At 40.5% G+C, this 24,932-nt stretch overlaps 1 protein-coding gene across 4 annotated transcripts in view; it reads left to right on the top strand.

Moving 5' to 3' along the window:
• The window catches only part of PPARGC1A (PPARG coactivator 1 alpha), a 364,171-nt gene that overhangs the window by 299,540 nt on the left and 39,699 nt on the right, over positions 1 to 24,932 (top strand). For all 4 annotated transcript variants that reach the window (XM_030270851.4, XM_072928036.1, XM_072928037.1 and 1 more), the window contains one exon: positions 2,318 to 2,497. In XM_030270851.4, coding sequence (XP_030126711.4) covers positions 2,318 to 2,497 — 180 coding nt within the window. The remainder of the gene's footprint in view (positions 1 to 2,317; positions 2,498 to 24,932) is intronic.

Below are 24,932 nucleotides of genomic sequence, written 5' to 3'. Positions count from 1 at the left end.
AGCAGGATTTTTTTTTTAATACCATTGTTTGTGTTGCCTCAAAAGCCCACTGTAGGAACTTAAAAATGCAGATTACCAAAAGTAAACATGTTTAGGTGTAGGTGGTTCACAGGGTTGAAGCTATTTTTATAAATGAAAGCAGTAACAGATCAGCAGGATACTTTAGAAGTCTATGGCATCAGTTATAAGCTACTGACCTCCAGAACACAAACCTGAGAATGATGCGGAGAATCTACCTTTTCAGTCAAAAACTAGATTATCCTTTAATGAGATCAGAGATTTCGGCCAAGCATCAAAAAAGGTCATCTCTGTATTATAAGATTGCTGCCAGAAGGTTGTGTCTTGCAGTAAAGAAGAGGAAACGCTCTAATTTTTTTTTTTTTTTTTTTTTTGGTCTTACACTCAAAATAATGGTAAAAAAATTCGGATTAAAAAAAAAAAGTTAACATTACTTAAGTGGGATTTTTACTTCTTAGAGTTCTACGGCCCCTTAAATAATAGGAAGAAAAACAACTGCTATTTGGGAGTCTCGTTTTGCAGCCTCTCAGCTTCCTTGCCTCTTGGCCTACTCTATGATTATCTTGTAGTGTCCTGGTAGACGTAGAAGTTGTCAGGTAAATTATAGCTCACACCAGCTGCACCAAGTCTTTGTGCCAGCAGACAAAATCTTTGCTCATGGCTGCACTGCTGCATCCAGCCCATGCACTGCAGACACACCGAGGTTCCAGGGACAAAAACATCAATGAAAAGCACCTTCAGCAGCTCTCGCTTACACTGTTGTTAAAGGCGGTCCTTGCAAGAGGGACATAACCAGTATTGAGCAATTCACACCTATGGACACTGTTAGTGCCCTACAGACATCTGCCTTCAGAAAGTGGCGTTTTCTCCATTCACTTCACTCCAAACAGAAGTTGGGAAATCATTCAAGCCACGCAGTCAACTGACAGCAGTTTCGGAGGCGCTGCTGTTGGCCGTCCTTAACGCAGTGCTAGAAATGCAGTAGATGCCCTTAGACTCGGTTGACTTTAGATGACTTTTAACCATTCAGCGCCTAGTGCCTCTGCAGCTCCACGTGTGCTTTGCAATGTGGCATATCGATGTAGATGTTTGGAGATGAGTTACAGGGATACACGGTACAGTGCAGTAGGAATTGCTTAATTGAGCAGCATTGACATATGGGACTCAGCTATTTGCCAAACTGTTACTACATGTTTTCTATAATTAGGAAATGGTTTTGGTGGATACTCTAACATTTCATTCGCTGTGTTGAAGTGGGTGTGCATTATTAATTTTTTCTTCCTTAGTAGGTCAGTCAATACCCTATCTAGCTTCATACTGGCATATAAAAGGACACTTTCCAGGTTTGTTTTTATTTATCCTCCCTCTCTTCCTAAGTTGTGCAGACAAAAACATTTTGCACTTCTGAAGAGGATTCCTGCAGACTAAACTTTGTTTACTGCCTCAACCAAAATGTTTCACAGACCTTCTTTTAGGATTACTGAATTAGAGGCTGCTAGAAGAGGAAAACCCATTTAGTTCTCTGAGTACAGCTTCTCTCTCGGGATATTTAGGAAACCGGCTCGGATAATAGATGTGTTCACACCAAGCAGGTGAAAGGCTGCATGAACTAACTATGTCCATCACTGAGAGGAGAATATAGGGATATTTCAGGCCACACTTTGGTTGCCAGGACCCTTATGCAAACCTGGGTGGCTGTGGTTTGTGCATCAGGAAAAGAGCACAGCAATGTCACTAGCCCATACTTTTTTTATGCCCATATGATAGCCACCATCACGAGTCGCTATAAGGATTACAGTAAGATTCTGTAGAAGTGAAAGCGTGACTGTCTCCAGCTTGAACTAGCCTCCAGGGCTGAAGGCTGTAACAGGCTGTGCCTCTTTAACCTGAATGTATCAGGAAGTGCATGACAGACCTTGCCCAGAGGTATTCATCTGTAACTTCTACCTGCACTGGTTCACTCTGAAAGGAGAACAAGGCCATGCTTCGGCCTCTGCTGTTGGATTTAAAGCTTTGAATATGGTCATTATCAAAAGGCATAGGGAGAAGGAAGGTCATCTTCCCTGGACAGAGATGTGATGAAGAAGGCAGCTTATGCCCTGCTGTTTTCTCTGCCCCTTTACATACCTATGTTAGACCTAACAATGACCAAATAATATGTGTTTCTTTTTTCAGAAAACAAAGTCAATCCTAGCGACCCGGTGTCATAGCTTAATTGAGGCTTAATTCTTATCACATGATATTAGTTAATAGTTTCCTGGTAATTAATGAAAGTATTCTGTGTTGCTGTATCCTGCAGTGTGCTGCTCTGGTTGGCGAAGACCAGCCTCTTTGCCCAGATCTCCCAGAACTTGACCTCTCTGAACTAGATGTGAACGACCTGGATGCGGACAGCTTTCTGGGGGGACTCAAGTGGTACAGCGACCAGTCAGAGATCATCTCCAATCAGTACAGCAATGAACCCGCCAATATATTCGAGGTAAAGCAAGATGATGCAAGTGCATGTTGCAAAGTCCTTGCTTGCTTTTTTTTCTGGTTTGCTTTTTTTTTTTTTTATTAGCCTGGTGGACATCAGTTTATTATTTTTCCACCATTAAGAGACAAGAAAACTGCTGATGTATTACGGGTTCTGACTGGTTCCTTTAATCCTCATGATCAAAATGGGACCTGCAATCTGAAGGGTGTGGGGGTGAAAGTCTTAAAAGGATTTAAATGGAGCTTGTGATTTTTGAGAGAAAGCAGCAAAAGAGTACGTAGAACACACTGCCCTGTGGTGTCATGATGAGGAGTTGCACTGTTGTCAGCTACAGAGCAAAACAGAAGTTGAAGCTTGTTTGTTGTCTTCCACTTGAATTCCTCGGCAAGAAGCAGAGTGCTACACAGCAGCTAGCTGATGAGTAGCTGGAACGTTTCTAGTAAGGACTTTTACCACTCAGAGCCTTACTGAGCAAGTTACCTGCGCACAAATTGAGAGGTCCGCAGTTTTTTTATGCACAGGGAAGAGGAAGGGTGAATGTGGCAGAGAAGGCAGGGAGGGCCGTCAGTCGTTCAGCATTCTGATGTTTCATATAGATCTCCTGGTGGTGGGTAGTCTAAAAGTAAAAGAGAGAGGGTAATAGGAGAGATTTGTTTTCTTTCCAACTGTGCATTGGGGGTTAGGGTGTATGAAAGGAGGGTTACTGTCTTTTTATGTCTTGGGTCTTCTTTCTTTTGTTGTGTAAAGCCTTCATAATTCATAAAACCGTGTGGTTTCGGGCAGCCATGCCCCTCCTAAACTCTAACCTCCTTCCCTCCCTCTTGATAGGAGAGGCCATAGATCGTTCACTGACTGGGAAATTGAACAATAAATTGATTAGCTGGCAGGAAGACCTTGTTCAGAAGAAAGCCCTGGGTGCTGTTTCTCACATGCCAAGTACTACAGCTCCAGGAAGTACAGCTAGCCCGCTGGTTCCGGAAAGCCCCGGATTATCATGGTAGAATTTTAAAGGCTGGAAAAAATTAACTGTAATGGTATAGTAAAATGCCTACCTAGGATGTGATGTCCTGAATAAAATTCTCCTTCCTTTGTATACTGCTCTAAACTCACAGTAATCTCCCTGATGCAGATGAATTGCTCTGGATTTAAACCAGTGCAATTGATAGCAGAAACTGGTCTTCTCTGTTTAGTTTCTGTAACTTAAATCCGAGTAACTTGGAATTAATTTCATTTTAACCAAATCAGCCCTGCAAAGCTTTATGCTCAGGGCCTCTTTTTTTCTTTAGTTGTATAATGTTCCACACTTTGTTTTACAAAGTTTCCAAGTCCTGTCTGGTTCTTGAATTGCACTTGTATTGCCTCAGGCAGGGTAGGGCACGTTGGTGGTGGCAGGGGGGCAGGGTCCACATTTGCAACGACTGCGATGGTGACTTGTTTTGCTTTTTTTATTACTGAGGACACATATTTTTTCCACATTCATCAAAAACCAAATGCAGAAGCCTTGTCTTTTAGGAAAAATCAGTTGAAGCTGCAGACTTTCAAAGTGTAAGTTCAAGATAAGTAATACAATTATGTATTTACCAAATCTAAGCATACAAATTATTCCAGTGAAACCAGTGGAACTTGGCTTCATTTCTTGTCCCGTGTGTTACTGCCTGTCTGCTCTGATGGCTACAGCTGCTGAGTATAAAGTTGTCTCAGATAGGTAGTGGCCATTCCCCTAGACACCTTGTGTAGGAAACAATTCCTGTTCCGAAGCATGTTGCAAACAGCAGGGTGACCAGATAGGCTGGTAGTTAACCTCACTGGGAGATGGTAACAGGGGCAACATCTCATGGTCAAGTTTGGGTCTGTCTGAGGATGAGCTGCCCTGGTGCGAAGAAACAGGGACGTGTGGCGAGACGGGGGCAATGCAGCTGGGGGAATGAATCTACACAGCAAGTAATAGGTCAGAAGTAATAGTTTGGAAATGAAATATGAGGCTTCTTTCCTAACACACAAATTCTGTTGTTTTCTCTCCTCATTCTCATGGTCTTCAGCTGCGGGCTGCATTGCTGTCTCATCACAGCTTGGCCCATACTTACCTGTAGGGACAGATTGTGCCCTAATGGTATTTTACAACACTGCAGTGCAAAATTAGACTATTTTCAGCTTCTTAGAGTGTTGTATTTACATTTCTTGGTTGCTTGGCCTAGGAAGATGGGAACAAGACAGTTATTTTCTCCTCCCGTACATTAACCCTGTCCCCATTCTCCACTGTGCAGCTGGATACTTTGCACTATTTCTTGCTTCTGCCGCTCAGTAATGTGACGACTGGGGGTGCTCAAGATCAGAAGAAGATGTCTTCTTCCTCCAGAGACTATCTCACATACTGTGTGAGGAACTATTTGTTTTAGCTGAGAGAATGGAAGTTTTGTGCAGTTTCTCATTTAGTAATCACTAGATTTTTCCATATTGAGCTTCAATAGCTTTTTAAAAAATAAATTAATGTCTTTTTGTGCCTTTTTTTACTTTAGTTTTCTTCTCTTGTCATTGTGGGAGTAGTATGTTTTATCTAACTTAAGCTTCCAGATGAGGCATTGTCATACAAAAATAGAAATACAGCCTATTTGGGGTGGAAAGGAAGGAACCAGAATACCAAGCAAATGATGTGAAGTACACAAGCAGCATTACTTGTACAAGCTGTACAGTACATTGCCAAATCTAGCCTTGAATGAAACACGCTCTCCTTTGAGGTATTAATGCAGTATATGTGGCATTGTCTACGTGAGGGACAGTGTCCAAAAGCCCTTTTCAAAGTTCCCGAGTATCTCTGATGCACTTTTTTTTTTTTTAATGAAAGGTTTGTATTTCATAAAGTGAATTTGCAATCTTTCTGCAAATCATGTTCCTGAAAGCTCACTTGAGCTGAGCACCCACAAGCTTAGTGGCACTGGGAGTCTCATGAACTAGAAATTATTAATAGTTATGGTAGCAAACAGGAGCCAAGTGAGATAAAGGTCCAATTAGTCTAGATAGTATGTAAGTGTTAAGTATAAATCCCTGCTCTCATCCGCTTAGGTGTGATGAGATACTGGCCTTCACTCGAGGATTAAAACATGCCAAGATTTTGCAGACACACCTAAATTCATCACTGCATCATTCTGCTCATGTCCCAAATCAAGCCTGTACTGCCCCAGCACAGAGGCTCTTCTTACCAATGTTTGTACTTATGTACAGTATGAATTAGGTGATTTCTTTCTATTCACAGCTTGATCTCTTCTGGTTTTCACCTAATTTTGTTTGCCTGTTGCTTGAAAAGATAAAATGAAGGAGTTCTTGCCCCTCAGGCCGTTCTCTATTGACACAAGTTCATGCAAGTGAATAGTTAACAAGTCACCCAAGACCGGTTTTTTAGATAGTTCACTGCACCATTCATTTTTATGATTTGTTTTTTGTGAAGAGCTAGACTTCAAAAAATTGTATTTGCAAAAAAATTATTTTGGCTACTTTCAGAAAAATCGAAATGGCTAAGTTTTCATTCTCAAAGCCAATGCTATGTGAAATTGTGAACAAACACAACTTGTTGTGTCATGAGTGAGAAGGCTTTTTGTTCATGCTGTTGTCCCTTAAGGCTTCTTGAAATATTCTGTACCATATCATGTAAGATCAGTCATATTTAAAATTATTTATGATCCCTGCCTAGCATTATGGAAAGGGAAGATATCTACGGTGGGTGTTTCTCTTTGCTGGTATTTTTTACAAATAATTCATCTGATGGTAAGAGAAAATTCAGCCTGTAGATAGGCAATAACCTGTTAAACTACAGTGAACTTGTGTAAAATCCTAAATCTTGTACTTGGTAAAACACTTTTTTTAGCCTTCAAAAAGACTTTAGAAAACCCACATTGCTTGCCCTTCTGCAGATTTAATTTATTTACATAAATTAAAAAAAAGTGATGCTCACAATATTTGATGACTTTGTTTTTAATTACTTTATATAGGTGTATCCCAGGTTACTTCTAAAGGCCATTCTATGTGCCATGTATTTATTTAGAAAGTCTAAAAAGATAACTACATTTTATTGTAGACTGCCAAAAAGGGCTTTATTACAAGCAATGAGAATGTGAGGAGAGAAAGAAATACACAATGAAATGCAGTCTGTCTTTCCCCTGGCAGCAGGGGAATGCATGGAGATAAATGATTTCTTATTTATTTGGAAGGGGTTGTATCAGGGAGATGATGAGTGTTGAGGGAAGCTTTAAACATCACCAGAGTAATTTTCATTGGTTCAGATTATAAAATCCCTCATGTTCTGTGGTGCTGCCAGTCTCTTTCACTGTTGCAGGTTATTCATTCAAGGTTTGCATCCAGATTGATTAATGAATTACCAGATCTTGCGTAAAATGACTTGGCCTGACTTTTAAACAACCACCAATGTTTTCTTTGCCAGTCTTGTGACTGGTGTTAATGGGTTCCAGAGAACTGATCCTATACAGACTTTCTGTAGTGGCCTTCCCTAGCATTTTTTCCACTTTTTAATTTTCTCCCAAACTAGTAGCCCAGGGCAGGCAGTTCAAGGAGATACAATCTCAGGAAAAAAAAAAAAAAAAAAGACGTAGTAGTCAAATCCTTGATGGCTGATGCCCTTCAGTGCCAAATCAGCATGATTTATCATAGCCATCTATTCAGCACAACAGAGGCTGGAGGTGAGCTGCATGGTGTACCTCACACAATATGCATAACTAGAGCTCTGAACTTTGAAGGAAAGCCTCAGAGCTATTTGCAAAGTGCTGGTGCTTAGTGAATACTAAATTACATTTAGGAAATAGTCTACTGCTACCAGTTATACTTCATTTTTATTCTTGACACAGACACCTAAATCAGAGAACAGTAACATTTCAGAGATTATGGTAGCAGTTTGGGTATGTTCCAACACTATAATAGGATCAGAATTTTAAGGCCTTTTTTATTATTACCAATAGTCACTTAGTTTCTACTGCAGCGTACTTTGTAGGGAATTACAGCTTTTACTAAAAAGATTAAAATGCTATTATGCAAATGATTGCAGTATGTTATTATGTTTACAAATTAACATCCATGGCTCAACACACAAATTAACTAACTATTCCATCTATATTATTAAGGATTTAATAAAGTAACTGTTGATAAAAATGAGGAGCTTGGAACAGTTAATAGGAGCTGATTGTGATTTAACATAGAACTTAAACATTGTGTTTAATGTTCTAGATGGCATAATGGCAGAATAAAGCTTATCAAAGTGCTTGAAAGGACTGTGATTGTGTGCACCACATAACAGCCTGTCTGAGGCCCCAGAGGGCATGAACAAAATAGCTCTGGGCAGTAGCGTAGAGCATACTGGTGAATCTGGAAGCAACACAGGACCAAGTCGTATCAACATGTGCTTTCCTGCTCTAATAAGTAGGCTTTTTTGAAATTCAGATTCATGCAGATTGAATGTTTTACATGGTAAGCACATGCATTTGGGTATTTGGGAACTTGTGTCCTTCTGAAATGCAGCCTGTAATGAACTGCTATTATGGCAAATTGGATTTCGTCGCAGAGGGTATCGCTGTATGGTAAAAAAGGGGAAGGCTGAGTTCAATCTGAGATGACTTTACAAACATTCCTGCAAGTTGTTGCTCCTAACAGTTCATAAGAGATCATAAAAGCAAACGGGTAAGACCTACTGAGGTCCTAGAGAAATGAAAGTACAGTATGTGGTTATGGGATAGATTTAGTAGTGAAGCAGACGACGTCATAGGTTTAATACAACAATAAACATAAAAGGCAAAAGATGCAGATTTGGGATAGGAAACTTTATAAGGGTGATAAAAGGTAACAATGTATCATAAAGCCTACTTGTGAAACTACGAGAAGACCCTCATTTCCAGGGAAAGAAAATAGCAGACACTTGACAAAAGTGCTGGACTTTTTATACTCCTATATGGAGCAGTGGCACATTTCGTGTGTGTTTGAATGCATTACCTTTACCAGTCTGTGGCCTGACTCAGGGCTCTACATCTGCTAAATAGGAGACCAGCACAATAACATCCTGTCTATGTGGGATGATGTATGTAAACGATAATCTATGATTAGCTATGCTGACATTTAAAAAGGCTCAAGCAGTAAGTGGAATTTATTTTACTTGAACCAGCTGCTATGTAATTGGAAAGAGTTTATGCAAATGCTCTGTATCTAGTGTTAACAAGGTGTGCTGCTGCTCCTTTTTTCATTCCCGCTTGGACAAACTACAATGCTTTAATGCAAGAACCACCTGGCACATTGGTTGAAACCTTCAGGCAGGAAAGGAGTCCCAAATGAGCAAAAAAACAATTGCTTTGAGAGTTTATTTTTTGATGTATGTGGCCACCAAGACTGTTCCCCAGGTGCAGAGTCAAGAAAATGTGACTGATCCGCTTCACGATCCCATTAAGGAGCCATTTCACCTAGAGCAGCCATGGCTTGAGATGCCCACTGTGCTGCTGCTCTGTAGGGCACCTGTGCTTTTTCTTAGAGGGAAGACTAGCACTCGCCAGAACACTAGTAAGCTAATTAGGTCATTAGATGAATGTCTTGGCCTGTGTTAAAACCAGCCCTTGAGGACACTGTGTTACACTGTGTTCCCACTGGCTACGTAGCTAAATATGAACTGGTGTCAGCTGCCATACAAACAAAAATGTAATAGCCTCCTTTCACAGAGGTCATCTTAAATCCACTTTGGTCACAGTCACACTCCACATCTGTTTTAGTGAGATGCAGCTTCTTAAGGTGGCGTTTGGACTTCATAAGCACACAAACAACTGAGCTATAAATTGCTACTGCTGGAGTTATTTTGAATAAGTGTATACTGTTTCATATTTATAATGGTGAGGCTTCATAATATTCACAGTGAATATATAACACAGATCAGTTCAACAAGCATGAAATTGTATGTTGTCAACTTGTCACATAAATAGAGCCATATTCTAGCTTACAATAATGTTGAACTAAATATTTTCTCCCTGGAATTGCAGAGAGGGTCACAAAAATGTAGGACAGTAGCTCTGTCTTTTGTTAGAAAAACAATCCCAGACTGATTGCTAGTGGGAAGTAAATATTTCTGATAAGATTCTTCTGGTTTTTTTAATTCCCCCTTGGTTTACCAACAGCAACAGAAAGTTTGCCTTTCATAAACAAATGCTAACTGGTTATGCTAAATTTATTTCCGTTAATGGTTTTGTTTCCAGTGTAACTTCTTTTTTTTTTTTTTTTCATTGTTGCTATTTTTGCTCAATGCATCATTGCTAATTGCTACTAAACAGTCCATCTTAACCCTGGCCTGCTCTTTCCCTGCTGCCCCATCCCACTTAACATTAACTCTGGCCCATGCTATTACAGAAGGATAAAATTATCACAAGTCTTCATTTAGGAATTCTTTTTCCTTAGTGTCACTAACCTATTGTGCATGTGTAGGTCAGGAGGAGGAAATTGCTTAGAGCATATTTGTTGCAGGGAGAAAGTTTTGTTATTGAATCATGATGAACTGGTTTTTGTCCTGTGAACAGGAAAAAAATACAAAGAAGAGTTTATGTGTGTCTGTGAAAACTTACCTACTTGTAGCTTTTGTTGTACTACTGTGGGTAATCCTCAGATGCACTGGAAATTTGCAGCCTTTCTGGAAGAGTGCCCCCTGCCAGCTTTATAGGCCTCTTTCTCTCCAGTGTCTAATTTTTATTTTGGTAGCTTTGTGCAGGTGCATACAGGATCCTAGTGCCTTTGTAAGTGATGGGCTGCAGCCTTGGCAGGCATGGAGCTCTAACTGTGTGTGCAGGCACACTCAGCCATGGAGGCTGGGTTCAGGTCTCAGTGGAAATCATCCCCTTTGCAACGCATAGCTGGTTGCTCTGGCTGAATTTTCTGTTCTGACACAACAGAGCAACAGTCTTGCTTCGTAATGATTGAGAAATTAATTAGCACTTTGTGGCGGTGATGAGTCTGAAGGGCCATGATTGGAGTTTGCTTTTTACCACATGCAGTAATCACTGGGTTTTGTTTATGAAAGCACAAACCCAAAACCTATTGAGATTTTGGTGTTGTCATGAAGCGTGAGCCGTGTGATGCACTAGAATAATACTTCCATTTCCTCACACACATCTGTGCTTTTGTGCTTTACTGTGAGTAACACAATGGGGTGCTGGTCCATAATGGGTACTTCTAATCACTGAGACGATAATCAGAAGAAGAGTATTTTTCTGCAAGGAGCTGCGGTGGCTGCCTCAGGCAAGTGTTGTTGCCTTGTTGATTTATGACAGGTTTGAGTTGCCTGAACTGCCAGCTTATTGCATAAAGTTTAGGAAGATCATCCCTTCCAGGCATATTGTGGGGCTGGAGGTGTCAAATGGGCAGGGAGAACTTCTACTTCTGGCTGCTGCCATAGCTGCTTCTTGAAGGCTCAGTGATACTAAATCTTTTCAGGATTTGGAGGGGCCGCCATCAAATGGTGTGAGGGACTTCAGATCTCTCCTACAGGAGATACACTTGAATAAAAATAGAGAAATTGGGTAAAAAAGTTTCTTGCCTCTTGTCAGGGTGGTGGTGATAATGGTTATCTGGAGAATTGGTTTGGTCAGAGGAACTTCACATAAGCTGCTAAAAGAAACAATGGGAGTTTTCTGAGTTTTCTCCTGGAATGGTAGTTTCTCCTGGAGGACAAAAAATTCTTTCTGAATGTACTCCAAAACCTTTGCAAAAAATTCAGTTTTTCTTCTCCCATGTTGCTGTATAAGCAGTGACATAATGACTCAGGAAGTGCATCAGAGACCTTAGGTAATAAATGTTAAGGAAGTGAGACATCTCACTGGAATTTTTAATTTGGTGAGAATGCTGCAGGCTTGCATATTTCCACAGAGTCAGTGACAAGAAGTGAAAAGCAGGTACTACAAGAGTTTTAGACCTCTTCTAGTATTGGGGGTTGGTTTTTGGTTTTGTTTTTTTTTTTGGCTTGTAAATATGTATCACTTGGCTAGGTAGATCTAGCAGTGAAGTTCTCCACTCTACCAGGTCAAGTGAACGGGATCTTTGGTTTGTTTGGTATCCACTTTATGAGGGCTTCTGGGTGAGGTAGGCAGCCAGGTAGTGCAGGTGACAGTGTGTGTGGTGAAGGATCAAGAATGAACTTGGAGCAGGGGAGGGCTTTGTAGAATCAGAGTGGTTGAAGTAGAAAGGGATCTCAAGAGGCCTTTTGGCCCAACCCAGCCTGTTCAGGAAGGACTACATGGAACAAGAAGTTGAGGAAGTATTTCTGTATTCCTCTGCTGCTGCTTCTTCCCTCCTTGAAATTACTTTATTAGTACTGGTAAGGAGTTTCTGATCCCATTTTGAAAATAGTAGCCCGTAGTCCTAAGCAACTATGGAATTTCTGTGAGACATGCCTTGGTATAGCTAGAAGCCTGTTACTGCCAAATCCTTCCCAGAGGAAGATGGGTGATAGTCAAGGGTTCACAATATGGCCTTGGTTTTCATGACGAATTTTCATATAAGGAAACCTACTTCTTGGGCTAATCTTAGTTTCCACGGGTACTGAGCTTGTCCATTTTCAGAGTCTTATTGTTGGACTAGTGGAACTGTAAAGTCAGGTTGAAATGGATGCTATGCAATTATTTTCATAAACAAAACATAAATGCATGCTTCCTGACCTCTGGTTGGAAATGCTCTGTTAGGCATTTGACCCTCCAGGCATACACAAAGGAGCAATAGGCTTTTATTTTCACTTGTCTGGGGGAAACGTATTCATTTTTGAAATTCTTTTTCTGGCTTTGTCTTTGCTTTATGTTTTTTTTTCTCACCAGGACAGATGTGGATTTTCTTGGCTGTATTGACTGTCCTTAAAATCACTCTTCACATTAGCATGAAGACATCAGGCAAAACATTGGCAATTGTCACATCAGTTGCATCTGGGAGAAAGCCAAAAAACTTGTGGATTTTTTTCCTTAACACTGCAGAAACATTCATCCATTTCCAGTGAAAGGGTGTCAAAGTGATTCTGCTTGTGTGTGATGGGAGTGTTGGCACATCTTGTCATTTTCTTTGCTGTTGATCCCACTCTCCTATAGGAAGGGTCAGGTCAAATGCTTCTCTGAAGACCAAGTCTCCCATTTGCAGCAGGAAATCTCTTGGGTGGAGAAGATAATATTACAAAACAGAGACTAACATTACAAAACAGCTCTGCTGCCTCTGGCGCAGTCTGGAGCATCACAGACCAATAACTCCTATCATGTCACTCTTGCGGCACCTTATTATCTATGTTTTTCTGTAAATCCGATCTGAGACTGTCATTACCAGTTTCAGGTAGGTGAACACCATCTGGGTGAAATAACCATGTACCAGTGATGAGCTGGAGGGGGCTCTTGTTAGTTAATCATCCCTACCTTCCCTTTGATGAGTTAATTTGTCTGTTGAGCCATGGAAGAGCCCCCAAGAGCTCCCAGGAGCCCCTTGTTAAAATTCTGCCGACAAATGGAAAGATAGGGATGATTTCACTCTTTTTGCTGGAGCCTTTGCTATCTATGATATTGCTAAATCATCCATAATGCATAACTTTCTATGCCATCTTTTTGTCACAGTTCTGGAGGCATATTACTGCTTTGTGCATTTACTTTTTAAACATTGTCGCTGGATACCTAACCCTTCTGAAAGTCTCATATCATGAATTAAGCTTCATTTCAGTACTTCCATGTGGCCTTTCAGCAGTTGGCATGTGATGCTCAGGCATACTCTTGGGGTTTTTTTTCCCCTTCAGTTGTTAAACACTGTGTTTATTTACTTATTTTGTGATAATGCCTAAAAACCCTGTAGTAGGGGGAGAGGCTGTATGTACTAGTGACCAGCCCATCCCAGTTTTATGGTGTGCACTTTGAAGTCCTTGGAAGTAGCAAAGGTAGTGAAAGAAGAAAAGAGCTGGTCCTTGGGGTTTGTGAGTGAAGATTAACCCAGCTTATTTTTCCTTTGGAGGTATGTGAGCACTGCTTTTTAACCAGACTCCTCTTTCTTCCAGACAGCTGGAGGCAGCTACAGCCTGCTGAGCTTGCCTAGTCCAGGAAACAACACAGGTCAGAGTTGCAGTTGTGTCAATGTGATGTGGGAGTACCAAACCCAAGGAGAAGGTGCCTTAAGTAGTATATCCCAACGTAGAGACTTATTTATCTCCAAACCTGAAATGAAGAAGAAAATTAAATTTAAAAAATTTTAAAAGCTCAACTGGACAAAATCCCACAAAAGACTAGCAGGCTAAAAAATGCTATCATTTGGAAGTTGCTCTAGTCCCTTTGTAACTGGTCAGAGAGGGTGTGTTAGCTCTGGTGCAGCCAGATCAGGGCGGGCTCTTGCAAGGCCATATGTATGCATCTGCATAATGCTGATGGCTGGTGTGGGGGGATTTAATAGCTTTCGCTCAATATTAATCTTCCTCCTAGGCTCTCTTCAGAGAGAGAGCAAACCTCTCTCTCAGAGGAACACAGGTGCACAGAGAAAGTGATGAGGGGCTACTGGAGTAGGTCTGGAAGAGTGAGTTAAGATCCTACTGGGCTGTGAGCTCTGGCTAAAAATGACCATCATGTACCAAAGATGTTCCTGCAGAGTTAGTTAGCATCTCTGTATTGTGTTTTCAGAACTGTGCAGGGAAGGACTATTTGGCTATGTCATCTACAGACAAATACGATTTCCAGGAATCTCCACTGCAACTGGAATCACGTCAGGGTCTCTACAGTGGTCAGTTCAAATCCAGTATGATCAGAGGTTATAGACCACAGGGGATAATTCTCTGCTGGACCATCAGCATCACTTTATGGAACTGCTCCTGGCATGTGCAGCTTTGTGAATGCTGTACAGATGTACTTGAGCTGCCTCTCTGGACTCAATCTAGACCCAAGAGGGCTTATTATGGTGTGCAGAGGTTTTTCTCATTCAGGATCTCTCACAAGATTAGACTTGTGAAGATTTTATTTTTAAGCCTACAGCTAAAGAAGGAAAGAGACATGCCCCTAAATTTAAGCCTGTAATAGCTCCTATTTCCTAAACCATGTCTTTGAAAATCATGTATGTATATTCTTAAAGATATGCATGTCAGAAACTTCCTAATAAATTGCTTTTGTGGGTACTCGTCTTTCCAGCTTGAAACATCCAGGAATGCTGCCTTCTCAGGGCACTATGCACATAGCAGGAACTTCAGACTGGACCCTTCCACTTGATCTCCCATTATTCTCTCCTGCATGATCACTCCAGCTACACTCCATCACTAGAATGCTACGTGTTTGCCACAGTTTCATTCAGCTTGGATTTTTCCTCAAACCAAATTCACAGAGATGACAAAAATCCTCTCATGTGTCTTGTCCTTCCCTACACCTGCTTCTGGGAGTGCAGTGACAGATACCAGTTTTATTGTGTGCCAATGTTACTGCTGTGTTTACAGCAGATTTAAGAGTTTACATTGGGCCACAGTGTTACCTTCCAGCTTCCTTAATTCTATCTGCTGGCAATCCGAGCTATGTGGTTGAGGTGGATGCCCCTGTCCTAAAGGAATTTGTGTCAATTTCTGCAGGGACAAATCCTCCCTGAGCTAAACCGCTTTGCCGTATTTGCTCAAACTCATATTTTGACAAAGGCGTTCTGTCCACATCCACCAGACGAGATTGCTTTTTTTCAGATGCACTTGGAAGTAGATGTGTTGGAAGCTGCCTGTACCTGGCTGATAACTGAGACGAAGCATCCATGTAGCACGATCCATGCCCTTTTCTAATTTGTCTTTGAATGACAAATGTGTCTTCATTGAGTCAGCAAATGAAGAGATCCTACAGTAGAATTCATTGCCCTTCCATCCCTTTCAACAGAGTGGCTAGGTTTTCCCAATTCCTCCCCAAAATCCATCTTTAAAAGAGCTCTTATGAAGACCTCCCTCAAATGTATTGTGCAGAACTCCATTATATTCTCTAGTTATTTCTGATTCAGGCTCATAATGTGCTGTTATTCTTTAGAATTGCCCTCAGCAATGCTGGTGTTTTCCAAATACAAAAAGTATATAGATAAAAAAATTAAAATCTTTGTGAAAATCAAAGTTGTAGGGATTTGGGGATAGTCCACATTCATCTTCACTGCTGTTGTCCCTAGAGAGTCAATTCTTAAGAGTTGAGTGTGAATGACCTCTAAAAAGGAAAGCAGATTTCATTACAATCTTCTGCATTTCACAGACAGTACTGTAGTATAATAGCATGCTTTTTTCAATAGCTAAGGAGTAAAAATGCTCATAGACTTGGGATGGAAACCTAGAAAATATTTAAATGTTTGAATCCATTTGAATTGTTTACGTGCGAAGAAAATGCAATTCCTGGTGCCCAATTTGTACACTCCAAAAATTCCTGGAGATGTCGTCCTCCTGCTGCTTGTATGCTTTGGATATGTGCAGGTGTCCTTTCTGGTTTTTAAAGCTACTCAACTAATGAAGGATCAGGGCCACTTCACTGATGTTTTGCCTCGGTAATTGTACCTAGAGCTATTAGACAAACCCACTGATTCAGACTCGGTAACTCTTGACTATCTTCCCATATTGCATTCCAGGATTTGGTTAGATTATATCTTATCTCTATCCTTCTTGCTTCAATAAACACACAATATGTAACTTGTCTTCTTCCACCTTATACACAAGGAAAATCATCAGTGCTTAATCTGTTGCTGGTGTTAATGGCACAATTCTTCATCCTCATTCCAATTCACTCTGCCTGATATCCCACAAATGCCTTTGAGAAAGGCATTTTATCCCTGATACTGTGCCAAAGACACCTTCTTCCTTTGTCACTGCTGTTTGACTTTCTACAGACTTCATAATGACCTTTTGCAGGCTGTGGTAGATGACACAGGCTTACATATGAAAGTCTGTAAAGGAGTGCCACATCCCAGGCTGTCACTTCGGCTCCGAAGGTCCCTGGCAGCAGATCCCTGATCTTGAGCTACTACTGTAGCAAGAAAGTGTAGTCTCTTTACTAGCAAAGAAAAGAATGGAAAGAGTATACAGTAAAAAATGAGGCAGCAACACAACAGCTTTTTCTTTTCTTTCTTTTTTTTTTCTGTCTGGCAGGTGGTCACACATTGCAGACACTACTCTCTCTGTGTCAGCTTGCTCTGGAAAATTCCATTCTGGAATGCTAGTATTAAGTGAACAAATATTATGGTGTCATTTTCTGTACAAAAAATGACAAAATCCCCAAGTTCCATGAATGCACAAAATGAGCTTCTTTTTAGCTGTGGGCTGTGACTCCAACACTCTTGACAAACATTTTATCAGTGTTCTGACAACTTGAAGTTCAGGTGAAAGTACTTAGGGATGGGGAATGTCCCCTGCTTGGTAGGGGGTGGTGGTGTTGCTCACTGGTGCCCTGCTCTCCCACCATGACTGCGGCCTATAGGCACTCTGGCCTGGAGCAGTTGACTAATCTGTGAGCATCAAATCCTGTTCTATAAAGCGAGGATTATAATCCTCCTTTCTTGATCTTGTCTGTTGAACTGTGAGTACTTTCTGGTGACACTTCCCCTTGATGGGTGACTGGAGCTCATTCAGTGCAATGGGGGTGTTTCTTTGGTAGTGCTAGTATACTACTTAAAAATTCAAATTTCAGGAGATGGATAGTAGTGTTAATGATCATAATGAAGAAGGAGAATGATTTTTGCTGCATGACAGCGGAAGGAAAGGCTGAGAGATATCTAAAATCACTGAGTGCATACTTTGAAAGACAGGAGCTGCTCAGCAGCCAGGTGACAGCAGACATGTTGTTTATTCAACGGAGAGACTGTGAACTTAACTCTTTACTCAAAAAGAAAACTTGCTTCCCAAATGAAGACATGTGGAGGGTTTTAATGGCAGTTGCAAGACATGTGGCTGGGTTATGTCACTATGTGTGAGCTTATAAAGACACAGGGTATATATCTGATGAGTGAATCTCTGAATGCCACCACTATTTAAAAGTAAAAACATTCCTCACCCTGAAAAGAAAGTCAGACATTGTGTCTGAGAGGACAGGCTCTACCAGCTCCAAGGCAGTTGGATGTGATGTCTGCCCGGTAAGGGAAGACACTTCTGTTCAGCTGCATGGATGGCTTTTAGCCTGACCTTGCCTGGCGTTTCTGTCTAGAAGTTGGCCTCACTCAAGGTGAGATTTTTAAATTATTTTAAAAATTACTCTTACTAAAGAGCTGCAAGGGAGGGAAGAAGTACTGGAAAACATACTGAAATGTGTGTGTCTGAATCAGTTTCCATTCAGCAGTCTTGTTACGGCAATCATCTGGATGCCAAGACTGGCGTAGTACCGGGGGCATCATGTGGAAGGCAGTGGGCTGGAATCAGTGTGCAGAGGCCCTTGCTGCTTCAGTCCTGTGATGCTCTGATTTGAGCTCGAACAGCGAGTACCTGCAATGGTGTTATCTGCAGAAGTGCAAAGTTGAGGCAACAGCAGCAGCAGGGGTGTTACACCGCATGACTGGTTTCTGTGGTGATGTCTTTCAGATTGGCTGTAGCACGAGTGAGATGTATGTAAGGACAGAGAACATTTGTGCTTTGCTTTGGAGTTTCTTTTTTTTGATATCTTGTCATGGTTTTCAGTGAGGAGCAGATGAATGGGTATCCTGTTTAACAGAGCATAAAGAGAAACTGCTTGTAGCCTTAAAAACCCACCAAAATATCAATTTATGTGTTTTAAAGATGAGGTGGCTTCATTAAAAATTGTAGGATCTTGCAGTTTTACTCCAAAGAAAATACTGCTAGCTCCACAGTTCAGCTGGCAGGGATCCATGTCAGACTGTGGAGCTTTAGTCATATGCACAAGTCTTCTTAAGGTACTAAAAATCATTTTGTTTTCTTCTAAAGTCACGGACAAGCAGCTAAAATTGTCTCACTCAAATATGCATTTTTGAATTTCAGAATTAAATGTAATAAAGGAGGTGGGGTTTTTTTTATTGTCTTTTGATGAGACACGCAATGAGAGAGTGAGGATGCTGCATTAGAATATCTTTTGATTTGCTATTTGCTATGTGTTAAACTTTTATATTTCAAAGAAGCGTTTGTACCTATACTGGATATTTGGCAAATCCAACAGCTCATTAGATGTTAACAATAGCAACACTGCTAAATACAAAGGATTCATAGGCAAAGTACCCCTCAGGCTATATCTCTGAGAGAAAAAGTGGCAAATAGAATCAGAAACTAATTAAATAGTCAGCTAAAGCGAGCATAACTTAAAAAAGCTCTAAAACTACCAAAAATGGAAACATATTACGGTTATCTGCATTCACAGTGCAGAACAAGTTTGGTAGTATTTAAGATAATTCTCTAGTGCCTGCTATTTTTAGTCCAACGGTAAGCTTCTGTAAGAGCCTTTCAGCGTTGCATCCCTTTAACCTGGCCTAACAAGCTAAGCCAGTAAGCTGTCTGATTTCCGTCTTACAGGAGGCAAAGAGATAGCTGAAACAAACCATTTGTAGTGCAAACGTTCAGCCTATCTTGTCTTAAGAGCTTTCTTTGTATGGATTTTTTTTTTTTCCAAATGTTTCAGTATTAAGCTTGCTTGTCAGAGACTAAATTGTTGGGCTTTGCTGTTTGGAAATGGTAGAAGTGCAGGAATGAAAGGAAGATTTTATAGACTCAGCCTAATGGAAATAAACATTTCCGCATTGCCAATAGTGAAACCTGATTAGGGCAGTTTAAGCTATTGCTATTGATGTGTCTGACGAAAAAGGAATGTATTTAGTTTTTCTCAGGGAAGGAAGGGCAGACACAAAGGGCCTGATTTCCTTCTCACTTACACTTAATCTGTCCTTGTTTAACTCCACCGGCTTTGCCAGGTGGTGCTTGGTTTGTGCTGCTCTAATCCAAGGGAAGCCAAACTGGAGTTGGCGTTGTGCTCCCTGTGCCACCAGCACTCGGATTTACAGCAATCTTTGCCATCAAAACGCAGATGCAGTTGTAAAATTGTGCTCATTGCACTCTGGTGTTTTGGTGCTTCAGGTGAATAAGACTTGGCAATATTGCTCACAGGTAGCTAGCTCTTTTTTATTTGAAATATTCTGTGGTGGGGTGTTCTTTCCCCTGCTCCTTCATGTGTAGAATCAAGTGCAGCCATGTTTACCTTCTTGTCTCCCTGCTTTCTCTTCCTCTCATTCCCTCCTTACTCCCTGCTGGTGTACGTAATCCTCATGTACATTTACAAAACAGGATTTTATTGCTTCCTAAACAGGAGTGGTCTCACCCGCTCCTCTGAGCCAGCTGAGCAAGGCTTGGACACTCTCATCTTGGGCTCTTTCCAATCTATAGCTCCCTTCCCCTCTTTCTTCCCCCTCAGTTTGGGTGCTGAAAGAGCGGGGGAAAATATTTCAACACAAAGGGAGGCTATCTTAGCCAGGGAAATGTAGGCTGTGTTGAACCCAGTGATCTGCAGGGTCCCATCTCTGGTTTAGTATTCAAATGGTTTCAATTTTCTTAACTGTTCTTGGGGTTAGACACATCCTGTGGGGCTTTGGCTGTGCATCTAGCCGCTATACAGACTCAAGTTATAGCTTGTGTTAACTTCGTCAGGGATAACTTTTAAACTGAAGATGTACTTGACATGAACAAATAATGTCAGTGTATTTCCAGTAGGGAATGCAAGCACAGTGTGTACCACATTGTAGGCAAGATGAGCCCAAGCCACTTTCAAAGTCAGTGTCTCATTGCTTAGTCATAGCAATGTAGTGCTCAGCTGCGAAACTCACTTGGTAAGGAAGAGGAATTAGCCCTTGCTGGCCTGTGGCTAGACTGCTTAGTCCTGGGACAGGGTGGTACAGACACGCTATGTAGGAGCTGCTGTTCTCAGCTTAGGCATCAAAATATGCAAAGAGCAGAGGACCAGGTCCCTAGCTAGCGTAAATCTGCATAGCTCTGTTAAAACCTGTGGAGAGACCTTAGTTTATGCAGCTGAACATCTGGGTCTAAGTTCTTTGTCTATTGGTTACCAGCAGGATTAAATAGAAGTACCCCAAATTATTTATTGTAGGTGCTGTGGCAGCATCTCAAAGCCCAATGGTAAAACAGGACACAGTTATGAAAGGGTTGTGTAAACTAGTAACAAAAAGTTCCTGTCTAAAGGAACTTACAGCCTAATGAATAATGTTATGTAGTGCGTTGGTAAGTACTTGACTGCTAAGTGTCATCTTTTAAGAGGATAAAAAATTAAGCCCAGCTTGATTTTTGCCATTTCTGGTGAAAAAGGAACTGGTTAACATGAGTGCCTCACTAAAAAAATTGCAGTCTTCTACATCACACAAGTGGAGGGCTCATGATCAGGGACATGCAGCCTTCTGAAAAACTAGCAGAGAATGAGCAATAAATTCAGTCTTGACTAAGGAGTAAATAGAGGAGAGGCAGCTGCAGTGGGAACTGTAGTGTGCACCACAGTATGCATGCACTACATAACTCTGCCAGACTGGCTGGGGGAAATGGACATGGTAATGTAAACTAGCAAATTAGTTTTACATTTTATTGTCAACCCCATTTTAATAATATGATCTGTGAAGACTTATCAGTTCCAGGAAACTTAGAAACAAGCCAACAACGGACATGCCCTAGAGGAGACTGCAACAGATAGCTCTTCTGTGAATTTTTTTTAATGTTTTCTGTTTTAAAATCACCTTCTCTACTTTACAATTCTATTTGCATACACAAAATTGGATTAAAATAACAATAAAGTCTTAGCACTGAATGAAAAATCAAGGAGATATGTAACTGAGGATATTATCAAACATGTATACGGCCAAGTGTTTAACCATTGGAAAATTCAGATGGATCTTCCTCATCCTGAAGAGTATTCTTGGTGGTTGTAGGGGTTTACCACGTTGCACTGTTCAATTGCTGCCTTTTGAGGTGAGGACTTATTTGCTTGCTGGGAGAGGCTTTCATTTTATTTTGTGGGACTGTGAAGGCACTCTGAAAAGCCTGGCAAAAGTCATCTGTTTTCTATGCTGTTAAACCCTATACCTGCTAGGACGTTCCCTACTGTGGGATCTCCACAGTCTCATTTGGTGCCTCCCTATAAATGATTCTTTATGGCTTTCAGCCTAGGATACTTAGAGTACAGGTACCTGAGGTTTATTTTATCTATCTAAACCACCTCTCTAAATGCTGTGTGTGTCAGTCAACACATCTGCTAATACATACAAACAAGGAGGATATTGAAGGACATTGCTCTGCCACCTAAAAATAACATATAAGTACACAGGTAAAATATACAGAGAAAATTAATCTTTAGGGTTGTAAACAAGTTTTTGTTTTATATCTGAGTAAACTTTTTTAACCAAGTCAAACCAAATAGCTGCCATCCAGTTAAATTACTATAAAAAATGATGAGCTGTCCAGATGTATTAATTATATATTAATCTACTCACGCTTCAACTGTAAGGAAAACCAGTGCTTTTCTTCCTGTGAGACATGACTTGTGTTTATCATACCTGTTCAGTGGGTATGGGTTAGGCTTGATGAAGCTGAACATGCTGAGAAATTAAAACATCATAAAAAGCATTTAATGAAGTTGATACTTTACAAATGCTAATTTCCTGGTCAAATTAAATTCCAATTTTCTAACAGTAAAAGCACCAGATAGAAGTGTCTTATTTTGTAGCTTAAAAAGGATTTTTTTTTGAGTGTGTGTTTCATTTGTACAAAACCAGTCTCCCCATGAATGAATAAAATTTAAAAATCTTTGTAAACTCTTTGCTATATTGTGTATAATTTTACCTTTAAATTTGTATTTTCTTTCGAGTCATAAATCTCAAGATAGGAGTCGGGATGATTATAGACATACTGACTTATCCAGTATAATTAAAACTAAAGGAAATGCAACACAGAAATAGGGAATGAACAAAAGTATAATAATGCTTCTTGTTTGCAAAGGAAGAGTCCATACTGCCACTCAAGTGAAGTTTTTAGAGATGTTTGTCATGATAAAGAGGACAAATAAGTTTTTACATCAATTACATGTGTGAAATCACCACTGCAAAATGATGCAGCTTTTTTTTCCCTCCAGGATATGCTGTGCTGCCTTACAACGGTATATGAATGTTGAAAAATCTTATGTCAGTGCGTAGAGAGACTAGGGTGGACATAGACCATAAATCAAGTAAATAAATAAATCTGAGCAAGCAGTGCTTGACTATTTGGACTGAAATCCTGCTGACACTGTCATTGAAAGCTCTGCAACAGGAGAGTCCCAAATGTCTTCCCTGCCTTAATGCTGTAGCCTGCCTTTCCCTTCTTCCTTCTTTCTACAGTACTCCGTATTAGAGCTTGTCCAGACTGGGGCCCCAGGATGTTTAACTCTCAACCCTTCTCTGTATTATATAGGTACATAATAATAATTAAAAATCCCTGTCTGAGTTGTTGCTCAGGACCTTATTACAGGTCCTGTAATGAGAGACTGTCTCTGTGTGGGGAAGGGAGGTTAGGTAAGAGGTGCCATTTGCTGCTCCAAGTGGTGAAGCTTCTGGGTGGTGAGCTCAGAGGCAGCCTGCCCAACCTCCTGCACACTGGGCACTGAGCTACTCATGCAGGTCAGGCTACCTGTCCTGCATCCCCTTCCCCAAATCACTTGCTCCTCTGCTCACCTGTGCTGCCCCAGCAGTTCTGGCAGACATTAAATTTCACCTCCACCCCAGCTTCTCTGGCTTCACTCTTGCACAGTGAAGAAAAACTTACAGCCTTTTTTTTTGTTCTGGCTCTTCATCAAGCACTTTCTTTCCTTTGTACTTCTCCCTGCTCTTGGTTTTACCCACCAGGAACACAGAGAGAGTTTTGTGCTTCATTGTGGAGCTCAACCCAAACCTAGCCCATTGTGGGCTGGACAAGACATGCCAGATCTTCTCCTGCTGCAGTTTCCCACCCATGAAGACCAGGTGGCCTTTACTAGCACTGGACAAAGCAGCACAATAGTAAGTCCATGGTGTGCCCCAGTGTTATAGACATGCAGTTCCTTTACAGTGTCAAGTCCTGTAGAAGTTAAAAAGCCCCCCTGATGATCTAACCCAGTAAGAAACATGGTTAGAGCATTATTTAGTAATCAGCAAATTTAGTCTATATAGTCAGCAAATGTTGAGGTCCAAACTGATGATAAGATGATTTGTTTTCAAGTGTTTTCTCAATATTGTGCTCAGGATCCAGTATAAATTGAACAGAGTGACCTTTTGATACTGAGTTAAATTGACTGCATTTGCAAAGATTCTGTGATTTCACTTATTATAAATTTTTGATATTTGGTCTACCACCAGTGAAATGAATCCAGCACAATATCTTGTCATTGGTCCCCTAATACAGTCAATAGCACAACAGCTGGCTTGCAGATTTTTGTTTCATCTTTTCTTCAGAATTGAAGATTACTGTGATAGAGGGGAAAGATGCAGTTTGCACAAATCAAATTGAAATGGTTGCAAAATGTGGATGAATTTTGGTCAAAAGATGTAAAGCATGGTTTCCTAGCTAGATCCTCAAGTTCATGAGATGACTAAGACAATTAGTAGCTCTTCAGTTTATTATAAGCTTAATTTCCAGGCTCTAATAGAAACTTCTGAACTGCAACAACTCATTAGAAGTAATAAAAAAAGTGACTTTGTGGTAGAGGAATATCCAATAGGCTTTTTTAAACTGACATGTTTCGGTTAGAGCAGAAAAATTAGATTTTTCACTTGTAAAGGTAGTTATCTCACAGGAATTATGGCAGTATTACTTCCAGTGATCCAAGGGCATGATCTTAAAGAAAAGCCTATTTGCAAGTGGTCTGTGTGGTTGTTTTGAGTTGTGATGCTTTAATACCAAGCACTTGACAGAAGTTTTACAGTGTCAGGAGAGCATCTTGTAGAGAGAAAGCAATCTAAGTTCAGTTACCAAGGTTACACATGAGAACTTTCTAATAAATAAGCAACATGTTGATAATTATGATGATAGGAAAATATTTTATTTTATTTTATTTTATTTTATTTTATTTTATTTTATTTTATTTTTTTATTTTATTTTTTTTTTTTTTTTTAATTTTTTTTATGTTATGTTATGTTATTTTAATATTGCTATACCCTGAGGAGGGGAGGGGGGGAATGGATGCTGCCAGTGCTCCCATTTCCTTCAGCCTGTGGACATTTAGCAGGTCCCTCCAGTGGTTCCCTAATGTTCTTGGGAGTGATGCTCAGAGGGCTTTGTGCCCCTCCGGGATCTAGCTCTGGAAATTAGGCATTGCAATACTTGCATTGTGTAGAATCACAATATTTATTTAATATAATTTTTGGGGGAGAGCATTTTGGAGTGGCACAGCACATTACTTCAAGTCTATATCTGGAGAAATTTAGCTGGAGTGAAACTTCTATGTAAATATGGACAAGTGGTTGGTCCTACAATTGAGATATA

Source organism: Taeniopygia guttata, chromosome 4, assembly GCF_048771995.1.
Source record: "Taeniopygia guttata chromosome 4, bTaeGut7.mat, whole genome shotgun sequence".
In the NCBI taxonomy this organism is placed as follows: domain Eukaryota; kingdom Metazoa; phylum Chordata; class Aves; order Passeriformes; family Estrildidae; genus Taeniopygia; species Taeniopygia guttata.
The sequence above is the reverse complement of the archived record's forward strand: the minus strand, read 5'-3'. Positions and strand labels throughout refer to the sequence as shown.